Source organism: Melospiza georgiana, chromosome 1 (assembly GCF_028018845.1).
Source record: "Melospiza georgiana isolate bMelGeo1 chromosome 1, bMelGeo1.pri, whole genome shotgun sequence".
NCBI classification, from domain to species: Eukaryota; Metazoa; Chordata; class Aves; order Passeriformes; family Passerellidae; genus Melospiza; species Melospiza georgiana.
Genome location: NC_080430.1, coordinates 40,140,456 through 40,158,701, shown reverse-complemented (window position 1 = coordinate 40,158,701; position 18,246 = coordinate 40,140,456). Strand labels below are relative to the sequence as shown.

The following is an 18,246-nucleotide window of genomic DNA, read 5'->3' as shown; positions in this document are numbered from 1 at the left end:
TTTCTTGTTTCTTTCTCTTTCATTCTCTCTCTGTTTCTGTGTCTCCTTTTCAGGGAAACAGATTTGGCCTAAAGATGTATAATTTCTTTTGGTTTTAAAGTGAATCCAGTTTGACAGATGAAAGCCTCCTTCAGATTTTTTTTTTAATTTAGAGGATATCAGAAAAGTAGTAAAAATATTTCAGAGTACAACACAAAAGTATGTTTGAACATGAAAAGATCTAAGACTCTCAAAAATATGTTTGCTCTGCAGTTGCTCAAGAACTAATATAACTGCTGTAACAAGACCAACAATGGGAAAACAAGTTTGTTTGACATAAAATCTTTTTTTTTTTTCTTATCTGCTGTTTGAGTGATTAGATGCCTCTGTTCTTGTTTAGAGATAATGTTTATGATGTTACTAGTGTGGGAGAAAAATCTCATGTAGACAAAGATGCAGGCCTTGTACTAAAATACAATAATTGCATGTGAAAATTGTAAGAGTATTCTAATCTTGCTATTCAGATTTTCAGTTAGCAGAATTATCTTTTCATTAAACATACACTCTACCAAAATGAGATACCAGGGTGGTCTCAAATTACCATCCAAATTACCATCAAAAGAATGGTTTTACAGGAATGATTTAAGACAAATGCTTAAGACTAATATTTGCTTTAAGGCAATGCTTTCCAAGTGCATGAATAATAGATGTCATCAAACATTAGCTTTCCTTCTACACATTTTTTGGCAGTATGCAATAAATTATTTCAATGTTTACATTCAGTTTTATTGCTGATTAGATGTTGGCCCAATAACTGGTCATACTGCTGTCTTCAAGGCCTTGACTTCAGTAGGATTATTTTAAAAGGAAGGTATTGCATGTGTTATTGCATATAGATAGCCACCAAATGGAATGGTGGCAGTAAATATCTGGTGAACCTCTAAGAACATGGGCAAATATTCTATCTCCATATCCAGACTAGAGACAATCTTGTGGCTATAGTGATAGCACTACCTGTAACAATTGAATGCAAATCCAGATGCATATTCTGTGAACATCTAGTCAGCCTGTGTTGTTACTTTCTGTAACAGTTTTCTGATATAATTTATTAAAATACTTGTCAGGCTGAGATTTTTGTTATGATGCAAGCAATTTTTTGATACGTCAAACAGCAACTTGATAGGTGGAGGTTTGGAGCTTGTTTAATGCTGTTTTTTAAAAGTTGCTTTGATGACATATCTGGGAATAGAAGATATTAACATGCATGTTGTACATTTCTTTTAAACAGAAAATAATATTTATGTGTTTGTTTCAGGTATAATTAAACAAAGTTTCAGTGTTTCTGAAAGACAGCCTCAGATAAGGTAGGTGTAATTTATGATTTAAATATAATTGATCATTGTTGCTATCAGTTCCAGCTGGTTGTTTCACAGTGGAACAGTTCCTCAAGTTCCTTGTGAAACATGTCCTTGGTTACCTTTGACTTTATTTTACCTCAGCCTAGGACCCCAATTCTGCTTGAGGATATGTTAGAGGGTGTATGCACACAAAAGCTTTACATGATAAATAGTTTTAACAATGGACCATGCTATTGAAACTTAAACTGACATCAGTTTATTAGTCAAATTCTGGTTTTATATTTTTAAGCAGATGTTTTTCCATAGAAAATGGTGCTTGTGTGTTTGATAATTTAGAGTATGCTGTAGTAGTCTAGAGTAGTACCTTGTCTCTTTGAAATCCTCTGGACTTTCTGTATAAGCATAAACACCCATTTCTTGCATTTTGGAGGCCTCATTTCTTCAAAAAGGAAACAAACAGAAGCAGAATAAATCATGTCATCCTTCTTCTAAAGATCTTCCTTTTTCTTCTGTGTCTTCAGTAACATATCGAACACATTCCCGACCATTATTTTTCTGATCACTTTGGCACCACCCTTATGCAGAAATGCTGTCAATTGTTTCTTCATTTCTGCTTTTCTTCCATATCTGGGAAAAAACTCTCAAAATCACTCCTGGCAGCATCTGTCTCCCAAACATTTTTTTCATTTTGCCTTTGACTTAGCTAGGTAAGTATTTGTAATGATTGCATTGATTCTTTTGCTTGTTTCTCCACAGACCCTGTTTGAATCAAGTGCAATATTTTATTTTTGCTTTCAGAATGGTGCTTAGCATAACACCCATCCAGTCTGTTATTTATCCCTTCCTAATCTTACATGTTCTGCAATCCTGTTGCAGCCTCCCCATGCTTGAGCGTTGAAGAAAGCATTTTCTTTCTCATTGTAGAAACTCATTACTATACAAATCTCTGCCCCTCACATTATCATCTGCAAAACTGTTTCCTTGTCTTGATTTGTAACTACTCCTTGAAACAGTGGTTTTCCCTACTGCTACAAAAATAGATAAAAATTTGGGCTATTGCGGCTGCCATCCACCAGCACATCATGTTTGTTCTTTCAGTTCCCTGGTATCTGTGCCCATTTGTTATTGCTTATCTCAGATAGTGAAATCTGCAGGCTGGGAAAGTATTTGTCTAGAGTTTAGAGAAGGATATAGCATTGATACATGTAGACCTGTATTTCTGACATTGAAATATTGCCTTCCTGGTGATGGAATACCAATTTTTCCCCATTTTCCTAGTACTGAACAAGGAAAGAAATTTTTATTTAGTAGAAGTCATTCTATTTTGGGCATGCAGAGTAAACCAGTTTTTAGAAATGGACAGTTGTAAACTAGTTAATTTGGACAGATTTCCTTTAGGTGAAACATGAGAAGGAGTCAAGGAATACTGCTATTTTCTGTACAATCATTGATGCCAAACACAATTAAAACTTGTTTCTTTTTTTAAAAAAATGATAGATTATGTTGACAGTTCTGGATAAAGACTGCGATCAGGTAATCTTCTGCTCACAAAAAATTCAAACTTTAACTTACATTAAATCTAATGATTTTCAAGTTTTTGAACATTATTACATTATCCTCCCATTGCATATAGAATGTTTCCTCTTTTATTTCTTCCTCTTTATTGCCTATTGATTTGCTTTTAAGAGTACCTTCACTCACCCACAGGCCCCACACCAAGAAAATCTAGTGTTTCTTCGTGATGAGATGGCAGTTTCATAGTCTACCAGTTGTAGCTCTTTACAATGTGAATCATCATGGTTTTATTTATAATTGTATTTTTACATGTTAGAAAAAGAGATAATTACATTTTACATACAAATATCTTATCTGAAGTATCATTAAGGTACTTCTTAAGAGTATGAATTCCAACAGTGAATCAGTAAGATCTCATATTAATTGTCATTATCCCAGCTAAACTTCTGCAGAATGAAATGGGAAATTCTCCTGTAAAATGAATATTTCATGCAGCTCTTGCAAATTATCATGTATTTATGCATCATGATTGATGAAACAAATTTTCCATTTGAAGTACTTTTACTGAGAAGCTTCACACCCTGTAAGTTGCTAAGATGTGATTTCAGAATGCATATTGTCTGAGTTAAATAATATTTGAAATAAAATTATTTTGATCAGTTAGGATATTGATCTTCACAAAAAAGTGCTTGTTGTCTGTACTAAGTTCTATTTTACAGCTTTTAATGTAAAAACTGTATTAAGAATTTTAATTATGCAGTACAAATCCAAATTTGATGTCACCCTTCTGTAGTTTCAGTGCTGTTTTCTAAAGGGTGCTCTGTAATAACAATTCAGTTTAAACATAATGTCTGTGTGCTATAATGATCTACAGAAAAATACTTTAGCCTTTGTTGATATTTTCGTTTCTGTGAGTAAATTGAATGAATCCATTATCATTTGCCAGTGATGTTTTCCTTTTGGATAAAAGTCTTAAACGCTTTGGTCAAGTCTTCAGCAGCCTATTCACACATGTACCCTCATCTTCCAAATAATGCTTCTATATTAAAAAAACCCCCCAAAAAACAAAACAAACAAACGAGGAACTTGGAGTGGTCCAGTGTGTGGACTTCATGGGAACTCCTAAAGTCTTTGAAGCACACAGGTACTACAAATAGACATTAAATCTGGTACTCGTAGATTTTTAAGTCAAATTGTTGCTGTCATCCTAGAAAAGAGAAAGAGCTCCTTAAGCTGAATAACAGAGAAACCTAAATGATGTCCTTCTTGGTCTTTGCTGTTTGCTGTTATCATTCTAAACATATTTCTATTCAGAAAAAAAATAATTTAATACCTACAAAAGAAAAGGCCCTGACTTATTTACTTTTGGTTTATAATACAAGCCATTGGCAGGAAAAGAGGAGACAAATACCACAGAAGATAGAGCAGTGAAAAAGGGAACATGTCAAAGCAGTGAAGGTTTTATGAGTGTCCTTAACATAACTGAAGATTTTAAGGCAATAATGGCAAGACCACACTGGATTCTTTTGGGCCTTGATTATAACAGAATTGAAACAGTTGGTAGAGAGGTGAAAATTAGGCAAAAAAAATGAAATCAGAATTGTTCTTTGGGTGGCATATATTTTTAGATTATTATAGTATGGCTTCCACTGTCACCTTGAGCAGAACCAACTTACATTCTTCTTTAAATGACTCAGAGGAAACACAAAGCTTTTTTTTGTCTTACTGATTATTAAGAGAAGATCTAGGGAAAATATGTCAAACTGAATTTCACTTGGCTTTCTCAAGACATTTGCCAAAAGTCAGTGCAACAAAAAACCCCATAAATATCAATGGTGTTGTCTTCCTGAGCCTACTAGAAATGTGTCTCCCTGTGGTAGAGAAGGATGTTTATCTGTATTGCTTTATTTCTGTGAGAGCACAGTTCAGATCTGGATGGTCTTTAGACACTAATATTTGTGAATATCTTTCTTCTTATTGAAGTAGCCAGCACAGAAATTCATCAGTAAAAAAGTAGTAGTAGTTCTTTTGTGGACTAGTTAATGTTGGTATTTGGATTTCATCACCCTCTCAATAGAATTTTTAATCTTGACATAAGATCACATTGGGAAAAAAAAAAAAGAACATTTTCTGTGGTTGTAAATTTATACATCAGACTTGATGATCCTCAGGGTGTTTCTGTGAGAGTAAATGGTAGAATATCTAAATTAGTCTCTGAAGTGTGATTTAGAGAAAAATGTATTTAGGAGAGGTACAGGGCTGCTGGCTGAAGTTCAATACTTTGAGCAAAGCTTTGCTTAGCTCCCAAGTCTAATGGTCAACGTGGAAAGATTATTTTGTGAACTAATGTTCTTCTGTGATCCACTAAGTGTTTTATAGTGGAAGCCTGCTGATAAACTTTTATTTAATCTCCGAGCCTGACAATGTGTATGACTTCAATACACAAGATTAAAAATCCTAAACAATAGATTTACCTCATTGAAATAGTCCACATCAGATATATTATTGTAATGCTTAGGGTAGAATGAAAATAAATTCAATAACATCAAAATATATGAAAAAATATGTTTTGTTAGTCTATGTAAAAAAAATCAGTTAAGAAAATTATGTTTCTCATATATTTATCCTTTTGAATAAGTATGACAAAATTTTAACAATTGTTGAGGTACATTAATACTGCTTCTGTCATGGAGTAATTTAGTGATTCAGAGAAAGGGATTTTCTTTTGAAACACATTGTCACTTATATTGTCTAAATTTTTAACATTTTAGATTATCCTTTTTTTGTTCCCAGAATTATTAGAAAAACAAGTCAAACATTTCAACTTGGTATTTACAGCTGCGAGTTTTAAACATTCTATGCTATTAATGTGCTAAGGCAACAAAATGAGCTGCCCTCCTTATTTTTCTCTTGCCATCTACAGCATTGGCAGGAATTGTTGAATCACAAGGAAAGGTGCATCAGATCAGTGACCCTGTTCAGCAGATTCTTGTTCAGCTGCACAAAATTATCTTCACCACTAAAGTATGCATTACTGTTGCTTTTGACATTCTGTACTTTTTAGTCATTTGCTGTTGTCAAAATGATGTTACTGCAAAGTGCTGCTAATTTAGTTACTGTTCTTTAAAAACAACAGAACTTGACATTTTTGCAGATGGCAGGATGCTTTAAAAATATATCATTAAAATAAAGACTAACTTTGAATATTAGTATGTGGAGGATGGCAATAATTGAGTCATATAAAAAAAAGCTGTAGCTCACCTCAGAAAAATGGATTGTACAGTAAAGTATTTTTACAACATTCTGTCATACCAGCAATATGACTACTTAAGGTGACAATATCATATACTGACATGGAGAGTTAATGAAATGCTTTCTTCTGTGGTAATAGTTTTGATAATTTTAAGTTGTATTTTAATTATCAGCACATAGTAATGCTCTCTTGGGAGTTTTAGTGCAATAGATGAAATCCTGAACATGTTAACTTTTTGAAATGTCAGATATTTTTCAAATTTAAGACTTATTTTAAAATTAAGTCCAACTTCATAGTGAGAGTTGAAGTTATTTCATTTTTATTCCAAAACAAAAATGGAGCAGAGCTGATACAAAATCTGCCTTGAATTCTCACATAAAAATGTGATTGGAACCTCTTTATTCTGCAGAAGGATGGCTACCATGCAGCTATTTGAAACATTTGCTATTATTAGAGAAAAAGCTTTTTCTTTTCCAAAATGAAGTTTACATTTGGGACATGATGTTTATCACCTCAGGGCTTTTGAGATTTATCAGCCAAATTTGTTTGGTTTTGTTTAGAACAGAAATATAACTGAACTTGGGTGTGCTTTACATGTCTCCTTTTTGTTTTCTTTATTCTTTCCTTTTAATTGTCAAGCTTATCAAAACAGGTAATACAAGAACTAAATTATCAGAGACAAAAGAAACAAACATTATTTAAGACAATTGGAAATTATATCCTTCTCCTATCAGGAGAAATGAGGCAGTTCAGTTTTTACATGGTATTTTAGGAGCGTGTCCAAGGTGCTCATTAGTTCTATCCTATCCTTTCTGTTGAAGGAGGTTTTCTCAAGTGGCTTACTAATTAGTATGAGTTATTGTAATGTGGATACTCAAGAACTGAGAACTAACAGCAGCTCAAAAAACTGGCTCAGAATTGACCACTGAAGCAGTAGCGCCAGCTTTTCTCTGATTTCAGAGAAACCAAAATCCATACCTGTACTTGTTTACTATGTTCCACATGCCTCCCTTGCACTTGTTTATGTTTTCACAAATCTGAGGTCGAGTATTTTTTATAATACACAGCTGTTTTCTCAAACTGTTACATATTCCAGTTGACAGTTTAAAACTGAAGTTTGCAAGGAGGAGTTCTTGCCTGTTAGTTCTTGGCTGCCAGCAGCCTTCCCTGTTTCCATGGGAACAAGAATCAGAGTGATCTCTGGAAAACAATGTAAGAGAAAGCTTTTTAAAAAGCATTATGTAAATTCTTGGCTTTTTTTTTTTTTTTTTTTTTTTTTTACTGATCTGACAACTGATTTGATTAAAACAAAAGCTAAAATTGAACACTAGTGCCTGAGGCAACTCCAAGTTTCTCAAGCACTGGACTTGTTCTTTACCATTTCTGCTTCAGAATATCCCAGTATCCCCATGGTACATTAACTACACACTGCAGTGGTATGTAATCCATAGAATATGTTGTCAGCCTTTCCTAGGGCATCATTTTTTTACTCTCTCATAGGCTAAGGAACATTCAACTTCTGACTTAAAGCAAATGTATAAGGCCTTATCTGCATGAGAAAAGAGTAGTGTCTGTCTGTGAGAAAAAAAAAAAAAATCTCTGCATGCCAGCAGCTGTCTGGAGAAGTCTTTTGTGCTTAGCATGTGACATTGATCCCTGGTTTGTTAGAGCAAATCAGGACTCCTGTGAGGCCAATAAAACCATTCTGGATTTATTGCTGTCTAAGAGCAGTAATTTGTTCCACTGGGATAAATGTCTCTATAATGTCTCCTATGGCAGGGTTTGAATGTGAATCATTAGGGGTCAACCCCTCCCTAAGTAGTCAAAAAGCTTCCTGAATTCAGTTGAGTGGTACTTCATGAATTCACATCAATGAAATTATTATAAAGCGTGTATGAAATGGGAGAAAATCATAGTTTTTCAACTATGTAGAAGCAACAGAGAAGATAAATTCAAAAGGGTAGTAACATACCATAGAATTGTTGTCAGACTGGGTTGATGTCATTGCAGTTACCAACAGCTGAAACTGTACATTTGCTGTTGGAACATAAAAATTATTTTAAAGGAAAAAATATTTTAAAGTCTTTATTGAAGACTTTAAGTACATTATTTGTGGGGGTTTTGTTTGGGTTTTTGTTGTTTTTCTAAATATAGGTGAAAGATGTGTTCTTTTTCAAGCAAAAGGATACAGGAAGAAAAAGTATATAAAACTAGTTATGCTTCATAAACAAGTGAAAGGTAAATTACCCCCCTCAGGAAGCTTAGAGCAAAAGGGGTGTTCTGAATTGTATGAAGACCCTTGAGGACATTAAAAGAGGCCATTGAAGCCATTCTATGCACATTCAAGGAAGGTCTAAGTTTCTTCATTAATTTCAGATGGAGAGATTCATTATAGCCAACATGAAATCTAAGGCAATGTTCTATGTGCTTCATCTGTAGAAAAATGTCCCAAATCCTGGCACTTTGATCAGGGAGGCAAATCTGGTATTACCAGTGTTAGGCTAATAAAGATGGTTACCTTCAAGACTAGAGGAACTGAGCTCATGGTAAGCTAAGCCTAACAGAATGGGCAAACAAAGGAGCCTTATTCTAATATGTCACTAAATCAAGTCTTACACTGTTGTTTATCACCATGTCATTAGATAACGATGTTTCTTTTTTCAGGGTAGCTACATTTCTCAGTAATGGCACTTCTGAATGGGTCCCTTTCATGGCAGGTGTAACTGAATGGTGAAAGTGCATTTCTTTGTCTCATGTAGCTTCCTCCAGCTTTGCAATGCAACTTGGAAAGGAGAATCGTTGAGAGATTCAAGAAGTCCCTTTTCAGTCAGAAGAGCAATCCTTGTAAACTGGAATCAGAAATCAAAAAGGTGTGGTACACCATTTACTACTTGTGTTCAAGTTTGTCTCTCTTTCCATTCAGTCATGCTATTGATATCAGTATCAGAAAAATGTAAGTGTAAGAATCCATTTTCAAAAGGAAATATTTTAAATATTTTCCAGCTATCCTATATTTGGAAAATATGGAGTCTCCTTAAGTAAGAAATTTTTGCAGGATGGTTTCAGGTTTGTATCTTGTCATTAGAACTCTTTCTGTAAATGGTAAGGACCTGCTAACTCCTAAGACACAAACCCAGATTTCATCTCATCAGAGCTCAAAAAGACAAGAGGAAGGGTAACATAACTAGAGATTATATAAGCTCTTAAGTTATACAAGCTCCGCTTGATTTGATTTGTTAATAGTTCCTTAATATTTTTCTTATTTTGGACTGTATTCCTACTTAAACCATTAATCTTAAGAGAGCAGTGTCCCAGAGTACCTTAAATATAACATACCTTGTCCTGCTGTTGCACAGTGTGTCAGCAACATTTTAGTGTGATCAATTTAAAAGTACTGCAGATCTGTAAGAATGAAAAAGCATTCTTGCTTGTTTTCCAGTGACATGCTGGATGCTTTCCAACAGAGAAAGATCTAATGACTAATATCAGAATTTATAAATGTTCCTTCACAATCTCCTGAGAGGACTGCAATCAGCAAAGGATTTGAACTTTACTTCCTTGGCATCTGTGTACTGTGGGATACTGAAGCTAAGATGTTTCATTTATGAATTGATGATAAAGTAGTTATTAGTTTTATTATTGTACCTAAAATTTGATGACTAAGGTGACTTATTATCATTCACATAGTTCTCCCTCTGTAACTTAATTTGATTATCACCTACTTCCACTGAATTATGGAATCTTCTGTGTAATTGTTTGCTGTGAAACAGACTCATCCCAAATTCTGGATCCTTCCTTTGCTTTTGTAATAATTAACCTGAGGTGCTAAAACTTCCTGGAAGGTGTCACATTGGTAGTACATTAGAAGCTTCTAAGGATGCTTCTTTCTGAGCTATCACTTTCATGCTGTTCTGTTAAGTTGGAATTTGTATTAAATATTCCAGAGTTTCAGCCATAACATTAAATCTAAGAAATACCTGCTCATTGTGTATTGAGTTGATGTTTTCAGAAGCAAATGCCCAAAAATCTGGTAAGAAAAACGAAGTGTTTATTATAAAATTAACTTAATTTTCAGGTGTTCAGAAATAAAGGAAATTATTTGTAAATGTTATCAACTGTAAAATTGTGTTAGCTTCAAAACTATTGGATTTTAACCTGTAGAAAAGGAAAGAAATACTTTATTTAGAAAGTAAATGGTAGTAAATTGAAAATGCTTGAAACATTGAATACAATTCTGGGCATTCTACCTTGAAGGAAAGATCATTTGGAGGTAATGGGAAGAACCTAAATAGAGAAAAGAATGATGTTGAACTCTTACAGCAAATGTTGTTATGAGGTTTTACAATTTCTGGAAATAAAATTTTAAAATAATGGGGTTTTAACTGCATCAAGTTAGAAAACCTAATAAGAATTACAGACAAAAAGATTCCTCCATAAATCTGTGGTGGGGTAAAGGTCTTCCAACAACAGAGATTCTTCTGTTTCTGTAACTGTAAAAGTTATCATGTTGCAGAAATGCGTAACTGAGATTTCTCTCCCATACACAAAAGTGGTCCTGTTAGAGTTGTTACCTTGTTACCTGTAGATATTTTCAAAACTAGATGCTTTTAAGTTTAATGTCAGTATCATTGCTCATATAATCAAGTAGCTGAACTCACTTTCAGATTTCAAAAGTGCTGGAATGGGAATTCTAATGGGAATTATGCCACTTGAATATCAGCTAACATTTTTGCTTGAAGCCACAATTTTAAAAACCAGAGTCCTAAGCTGCTTCTCTCATAGGTTCAAGAGAACACACTTTCCTTTTTATCTTCACACAAATGTATAGTTTGTGACATTTTTTCAGATAATCTGAAAAACTCAGTGTTTTATACTAAGTGCAGCTTGCAATGTTCAGTGTTTCTGGAGAGAAAAAGGTAGAATGTTTGTAATCATGTTCACCACTTTTTCATTAATCTCAAAAGTACTGAAATTTCTTTTGATTTCTCATTGCACTGGGAAACATAAGTGTAAACTGCCTCCCAGAAGTCTGAAGTTTAGGCAAATGAGAAGGAGGAACTTTTCAGGTGTCTTTATTTGTTTGATATCTTTTCTTTTTCCCTAGATGCTGCTGAATTGATTGAACCCAATATCTTCACAACAGATTGGCATGGGGTACATCTTTCTTCAGGTGGAAATATGCTGCTGCCAGATGATAGAAAAGGTAAGCAAAGCACCATAATCTTTGGTAGTGGCATATATTTTTCTAATAAAATGTATAGTATCAATGTATATTTTTCTAATAAAATGTATGGTATCAAAGCAGAAGGAATTGCTACTCTGTGATCAGTCTTTAAAGACAATAAAGTTATGTTGACCATACTGATTTTCTAGGGGGGGTTATTGGTTTTTGTTTTGGAGTTCTTGGTTGGTTGGGTTTTGTTTTGTTCAATTCCTGGTAAGATACACAGCTCAGCACTGCTGGAACTTTCTACTGATTGAAGAGAGTACACTTTGAAATTATAAAGAAATATCTCAGATACAAATAGTTCATGATTCATCCATGAAAGTTAATAGAAATGTTTGTAAGTGAAAATATCATATTAAGGACTTACCTGACCTTGTTTATGACTTTTAAATCAACTATGTTTAAACCCTTAGGTTGTTCTTTTGTCATGTTTGAAACAGTCGTAATTGGTTGATTTAATTACATAGATCAAACCATACGAACTTGAGGAGGGAAAAATGCACACATGCATATATATATATATATATATGTGTGTGTGTGTGTGTGTATATATATTTATATATGTATATATACTTTAGAAAATATATCTATATATGTGTCAATTCTACTTTGACTAGTGATACTCAGCTAGACAAATCATACACACCATGTAAAATCAAACCTGCCAACCTGCCAGCTGTGGTGTCACCCAGGGTGGGGAACTACAATTCCTGGTTCAGAGACGTTTTACATCATGTGTTTTTTTGTGCAGTAGACATAAGGGAAATGTGCTGCCTGTATTTTGGTAATTGTCCCAATTACATTCTTCTAAATACAGAAAAAACTGTTGCAATCCATGGACTAGCAAATACAGTAACATTAAAATCTGTGGCACCAGAAAGAAGAGTGAAAAACTTTAATTTTGATGGTCTTTGTGTTGAAAATAGCATATCTGTTCCACAGCTTATTGCAAAAACCAGAATTAATACTAAGTGTCAAGGGTGACATTGGAGTAGGAAATGAGTTCCTAACAATCTCTTTAAATATGAGCATTATTTTGTTCCTGGAGACGATAATGCAATTTGTTGATATGCTTATTATCTGTAATTTTTGAATCTCTTAACCTGCAGACAATACTTTTGTCCTCACAAATTGCTGCTGGCTGTGTGCCCTTTCCACTGTAAATTTCCTCTGTAAGTGGGAAAAAATATGAAAGTTGCATTTCTGAGTTCTGTTACATTAAGTCTTTATTTTTCATTGGTTAGAATATTTCCATAGTGCATGTGCACCAAATGTTCATATCATGCCATAAAATGACCCCACCTTTTCAGGGGGTCATTATGCTCAGTGGGATTTACTGATCATGAAGCTTCTGGCTTGTCATTGTGTTTGAAGTGGAATTGCTAAGAAACTGATAAGGGAGCACAGATTCCAAATTCAGTAGTATAACATTGCTTGCCTTTTACTTGAAGGCATTCTTGGCACTTCTGGCATGGCAGAAGGGATGACATATGAGCAGTTGCAGGTAAGCTGTATATTTACCTGTATGTATTCGTTTATTACTCTTAATGAGTATAATTCATTGAAATCAAGTTCTTTTGTGTTGTACACTCTAATTGAAGAGGTTCTAGAGGAAAGTGGTTATTACAGTTTCTCTTCTTACAGGTCAATCTAGTCAATTTAAAAAGAAAAGGTTAATTATGAAGTGCTAAACCCAAATGTATCATCTTCCTGTTTATGTGACTGCAATTCACTTTAAACTTGGTGCAGTATGTGGTTTATTATAATACATGGATGCATGGACTGGAAGAAATGTGTGTGGGATATGTTAGCTAATATAAGCAGCTTTTTTTGACCACATCTGTTTTCTTCATTCAGATGAAAGAGTCGTACAAGTGTGGCAGCAATTTCCCCACATTTTTTCCCACATAATCTCACATTTAAACAAAAGGTTAATTACATAGAAGAATATTTTATGTTAACACACTGCCATTACAGGATTTAAAGGACAAAGCTGATATCTTTAGCAAAATATTAGAGCACAGTGCAAAAGCCAGTATAAGTGTTTACTAGCATGAAAGTGCAGGGGATGAAAACAAATGTGGTGGTCTTTGAAACTAGGCAAATGCTTTGTCCTCAAGATGGTATATCTTTTCCTGCAAGAAAATTTTGACACAAGAGAGAAAATTAACTATATAATTTTTCATGTTTTTCACCTGATATCCTTTTATTTGTCATCTCAAATATTCTTTAATGCAAAAGAAACATTAACTGCTTCAATTAAGTAAGTCTTTCTTGTCTTTACATTAATCACCTTTTTAAAGTCTGAGAGACTGCAGTTAGGTTTTCTAAAACAAACGAATAAACAAACATAAACCCTCCCAGCCCCTTGTCCTGCCTGTTCTAAGTATTAAGAAATTTTAAGAATGGTTCCTGGTGCCTCAGCATACTTTTCAGTTATTTTTTATCTTTGCAAGGTTTTTGGTATGATTCAAACTCAAAAAAATTCTGATGGTAGTCTGTAGGCTACTCATTAAACTGATATTTCAGCTGCCAGCTCAAAGTATTGAAAATCATGATTCAACACTCTCAAAATAAAATAACAGTTCAATCTTTAAACCTTCAGGGTGTGCTTGAATTATGTTTACAGATTACTTTTTCACCCATGAGGTCTAACAAACTTCTTCATGAATGTTTTCAAGTATTTTAAAATTTTTGTCCTCATGAAAATCTCCCAGAATTTGATGCTTAGAAAAAGCATTGCACAACTTATGGAAAAAAAAAGAGAAGAAAAAGACATCAAGGTCTGCCAAGTCCTGTTATAAATATACAAATGTGTTGTAGTTTTATAGGCATTTATCTCACAGACTAGTAAAAAGTGTCTAATTAACTGTAACAAAGGTGGTGAATATGCTGAATATGGACTTCAGTATTTTTTTTTTTAACAAGAACTATTAGAGAGATAAGGTGTCTATTAAAGGAAATCAGAATGATAATGTGTCTCGTTTTGAATGGACATGTAAGGATTGAGTCCAACTCCCTGCTCCTCACAGGACTTTCTAACACTAAGGCATATGACCAAGAACTTCATCCAGATACTCCTTGAACTCGGACAGGCTTGGTGCTGTGATCACTTGCCTGGGGAGACAGTTCCAGTGAGGAACCTTTTCCTCATGGCCAGTCTGAACTTCTCTTAGCACAACTTCATTTCATTCCCTTGTGTCCTATTACTGTGAATGTAACTGCTGAAATTAGAGCACACTTCAAGGTTGCAGGCACATATGGTGATACTTTCAACATATGAGTGCCACAGAAATGCACATGGGATTAACAGCGGTGAGGTGAAATAATTTACTGTCTTTTTTTCCTGAGTTATTCAGAACTTTTTCTCTGCTCTGCTGGAATTCCTTAGAGGGTAGCTGTTCTGCAGAAAACTAACTTAAGATTCTAAATCTTTAAAAATGTTATTTTAAGGGAGGCATAAAAAGTTGTCCTTCATAGCTACATGGGATGACAGCATAGTATAAGGAATTCTTGATCCTGCAGCAGGAAATGGGTGAAAGAGTGAGCAGTACATTTCAACACATATGTAAGCTCTGGAAAAGGCCAGGGATATTCATCCTTAATCACATTGGTTGATGTGCTATGTCTTTGATTTTCACAGGAGCACAGCAAAATTGGAAAGCACATTTTGTTTTCCCTGAGCCACACAATTTCTTTAGCAGCACTTCGAGTATGATACTCACAGTCAGTGCTGATCTGTGTTTTCTTCGTGGGTTTTGTAGCAAAGACAAAATTGATTTTGGAGTGAATTTTGGAGGAATGGAGTGAAATCTCACGGGTGTGAATCTCCTTAGAGGCGAAGATGTATGTTGTCTAGATTTTGTTGGGGTTTTTTAATTGCTTAGATTTGTTAATGGCATGCACAAAACTGCTATTGCAGACTTTGCCTGACTCCATTGCATGTGTGTCACTACAGCATGTCCTGGCTTTAGCTGGCAGGTACAAGACAGTTGTACTGCAACCCTGTTGTTGGTCTGTCACCAGCAACTTGTTTGTTCAGTATGTTTTTTGTGGTGGATTGACCGTGGCTGAATGCCAGGTACCCACCACAGCTGCTCTGTCACTCCTCTCCACAACTGGTTGGGGTAGAGAAAATATAACAGAAGGTTCATGAATTGAGATAAGGACAGGGAGAGACATGACTCACCAATTCCTGTCACAGGCAGAACAGACTCGACTTGGGGATATTAGCTGAATTTATTACCGATCAGAATCAGAGCAGGATAATGAGAAGCAAAACAAATCTTAAAAATCTCCCCACTCCCCTCTCTCCTTCCTGGCTTTACCTGCTCCCCAAAAGGGGTGCAGAGAGACAGGGAGTGGGGGTTACAGTCTGTTAATCACAGGTTTTTCCAAGGAGAGGAGTCCTTCCCCTTCTCCACTGTGGGGTTGCTCCCACAGGAGACAGTTCTCCACAAACTCCTCCAGCCTAAGTGCTTCCCATGAGTTCTTCATGAACTGCCCCAACATGGGTCACTTTTCCAGGGGGCATAGTCCTTCAAGAATAGCCTGTTCCAGTGTGAGTCCCCCACAGCATCACAAGTCCTTCCAGGAAACCTGCTTCAGTGTGGGCTCTCTTTCCATGGGTGTGCAGATCCCTGCCAGGAGCCTGTTACAGCATAGGCCTCCATGGGCTCACAGCCTTCTCTCAGGCATTCATCTCTCCAGTCTGGGTCTCCTGCATGGGCTGCAGGGGGATCTCTGCACTCCCATGGACCTCCATGGGCTGCTCCATGGGCCTCCCATGGACCTCCACAGCTGTCTCACCATGGACTGCAGGGGAATCTCAGCCCTGATGTAGAGCAGCTCCTGCCCGTCCTTCTCCACTGACCTTGGTGTCTGCAGAGTTGTTGTTCTCACATTCCTCTCACCCTTCTCTTCTCTGAGCACAACTAAATCTGAACAATAACTTTTTTCCCTTTTGAATCTGTTATTACAGAGGAATTATCACCATCTCTGATGGGCTCAGCCTTGGCCAGCAGCAGTGCTGGAGCCAGTGGGCATTGGCTCTGTCAGACCTGGGGGAAGCTTCTGGCAGCTTCTCACAGAAGCCGCTCCTGTAGCTCTCCACTACCAAAACCTGTCCATGCAAACCCAGTTTGAACACTATTATTTGCTGTGATGCATAATTATGTTTGGTTCCCTTGTCACTATTATGTTAATTGTTTCCCAGACAAGGTTCTACTCCCAAATAACTTATATTCTTTCCTCCTGAAAACTGACAGACCAGGCTTTAGCCTTGGCTGTCAAAAACATGTCTATATTTCTGTATTGCTGTATTTTCTGAAGTGTGTTCTGCTCAGTGCCATTCAGAGCCTTCAGAACTTGAGCAATTTTTATTTTTTGCTGCTCACACTCTGTCCAAAAAGCAGAGTCCAGTTTTGATAGCTGTCCAGTATTGAATGATTCATTTGGTTAGCAGACAGAATCATTAGGTTTCACCTCAAACTCTTCAAACAACATGAGCAAGCTAGAAGAACAAATCAGTTTCCTGAGCTGCACTGCAAGTCACTTATCAGTGTCCACCATTACCTGGTTTTATTCCATCACACAGTAATTGGTTTGCAGCCCTCACAGCAACATCCCGTCAGCCATTCTTGCCTAAAGCTGATTTGAGCCTGGCTGTACTTCTCTTTTACATACACTGAGACATTTCAGAAGCAACTGCAAATTTTCTAGCAGAACCTCAAGCCGTCCTGCAATCCCCTTCTTAGAAAAATGTTCACAGAGGAGCTTTAGGAAAAGGTACTTAGAGTAATGAATATCTGTATCTTACTTGCTTTAGCAACATATAGGGCAATACTATTTTTAAACTTACGTTATGTTAAAAGTTTTTAGTTTAGACTGGGTTTTAAATTTTCTAAATTGTAATGGTGCAGCATGTGTGGGTCTTTCCCAGTGGAAGCAGAATGACAGTGCTTCTAGCAGGAAACAAATTGCCTTGCCTTCAGCTCATAATATAGTTCTAGCTTGTCTAGTAGAAATGAGAAGGAAAAGAACTTCAAGGGCTCAAAAGTCCTTAGAAGGTACATCAAAATACCACAAACTTGATTTGAGAACTTACAAATGTTTAAAGGTGCTTTTCATTTTAGGGCCAAATTTCCTCACATTTTCTGACCAAGTTGACATTGACATTATCCATTACATACATTGTAAGGTTACAGGGTGAATCTTGGTTTAGAACAAAGAATTGGGATGAGTGCTATGGCTAAAAGCATGGTTAAATGCAGAATAATTAGCTAGATAACATAGTAATGCAGTCTTCTACCTCACTGTGGAACACACTTTATAGAGAAAATTCTGAAAATATGTTGCATTTATTTTCTGGTTTGGGAGAATTTCTATGCATTGTCTTTTTCTCCCATCACTGTTGCCCCTGGCTGTGGCCTTCTAAAATACCAAGAAGATGGGAAACTAAACCTTAAGTGAGGTGATGACATGAAAATTGTAGTAGGACAAATGAACTGTGTAAAGAGTTAAAAATAATTCAAGCAACTTGATTGGGTGATGAGAGAAACATGAATTCTTTAGAAACTGACAGCTTCATAAGAATAATGTCATGCTGCTTTTTTTACCCTATTTTCATTATAGTAGTAATTACTATCTCAATACCAGTCATTTCATGGGGATTAATGACCAGCTGAGGATAATGACCCTCAGCTTTATCTTGAATAATCAACTTGTGCCCATTTATCACTAATCTCCTGAAATTACTCAGCACTCCAATTGTATTACTTATTTATACAGAAATTTGGTAAACATGCATAAAAAGACCCTGTAATATTTCCAAATTATTCTGCTCACATTCATTGTGCCACTCTCTCTTTTCCACCTTCTGATTTAATATTACACTGCACAAGAGGCAAGCTCCT

At 35.6% G+C, this 18,246-nt stretch overlaps 1 protein-coding gene across 1 annotated transcript in view; it reads left to right on the top strand.

The window, feature by feature from the left end:
• NEK10 (NIMA related kinase 10) overlaps window positions 1–16,437 on the top strand; it is an 80,713-nt gene extending 64,276 nt beyond the window's left edge. The window contains 8 exon segments of the mRNA XM_058019779.1: window positions 1,295–1,343; window positions 2,833–2,870; window positions 5,776–5,876; window positions 8,865–9,006; window positions 11,210–11,308; window positions 12,784–12,836; window positions 12,921–12,976; window positions 16,314–16,437. Coding sequence (XP_057875762.1) covers window positions 1,295–1,343; window positions 2,833–2,870; window positions 5,776–5,876; window positions 8,865–9,006; window positions 11,210–11,308; window positions 12,784–12,836; window positions 12,921–12,976; window positions 16,314–16,437 — 662 coding nt within the window.
• The last annotated feature ends 1,809 nt before the right edge of the window (window positions 16,438–18,246 follow it).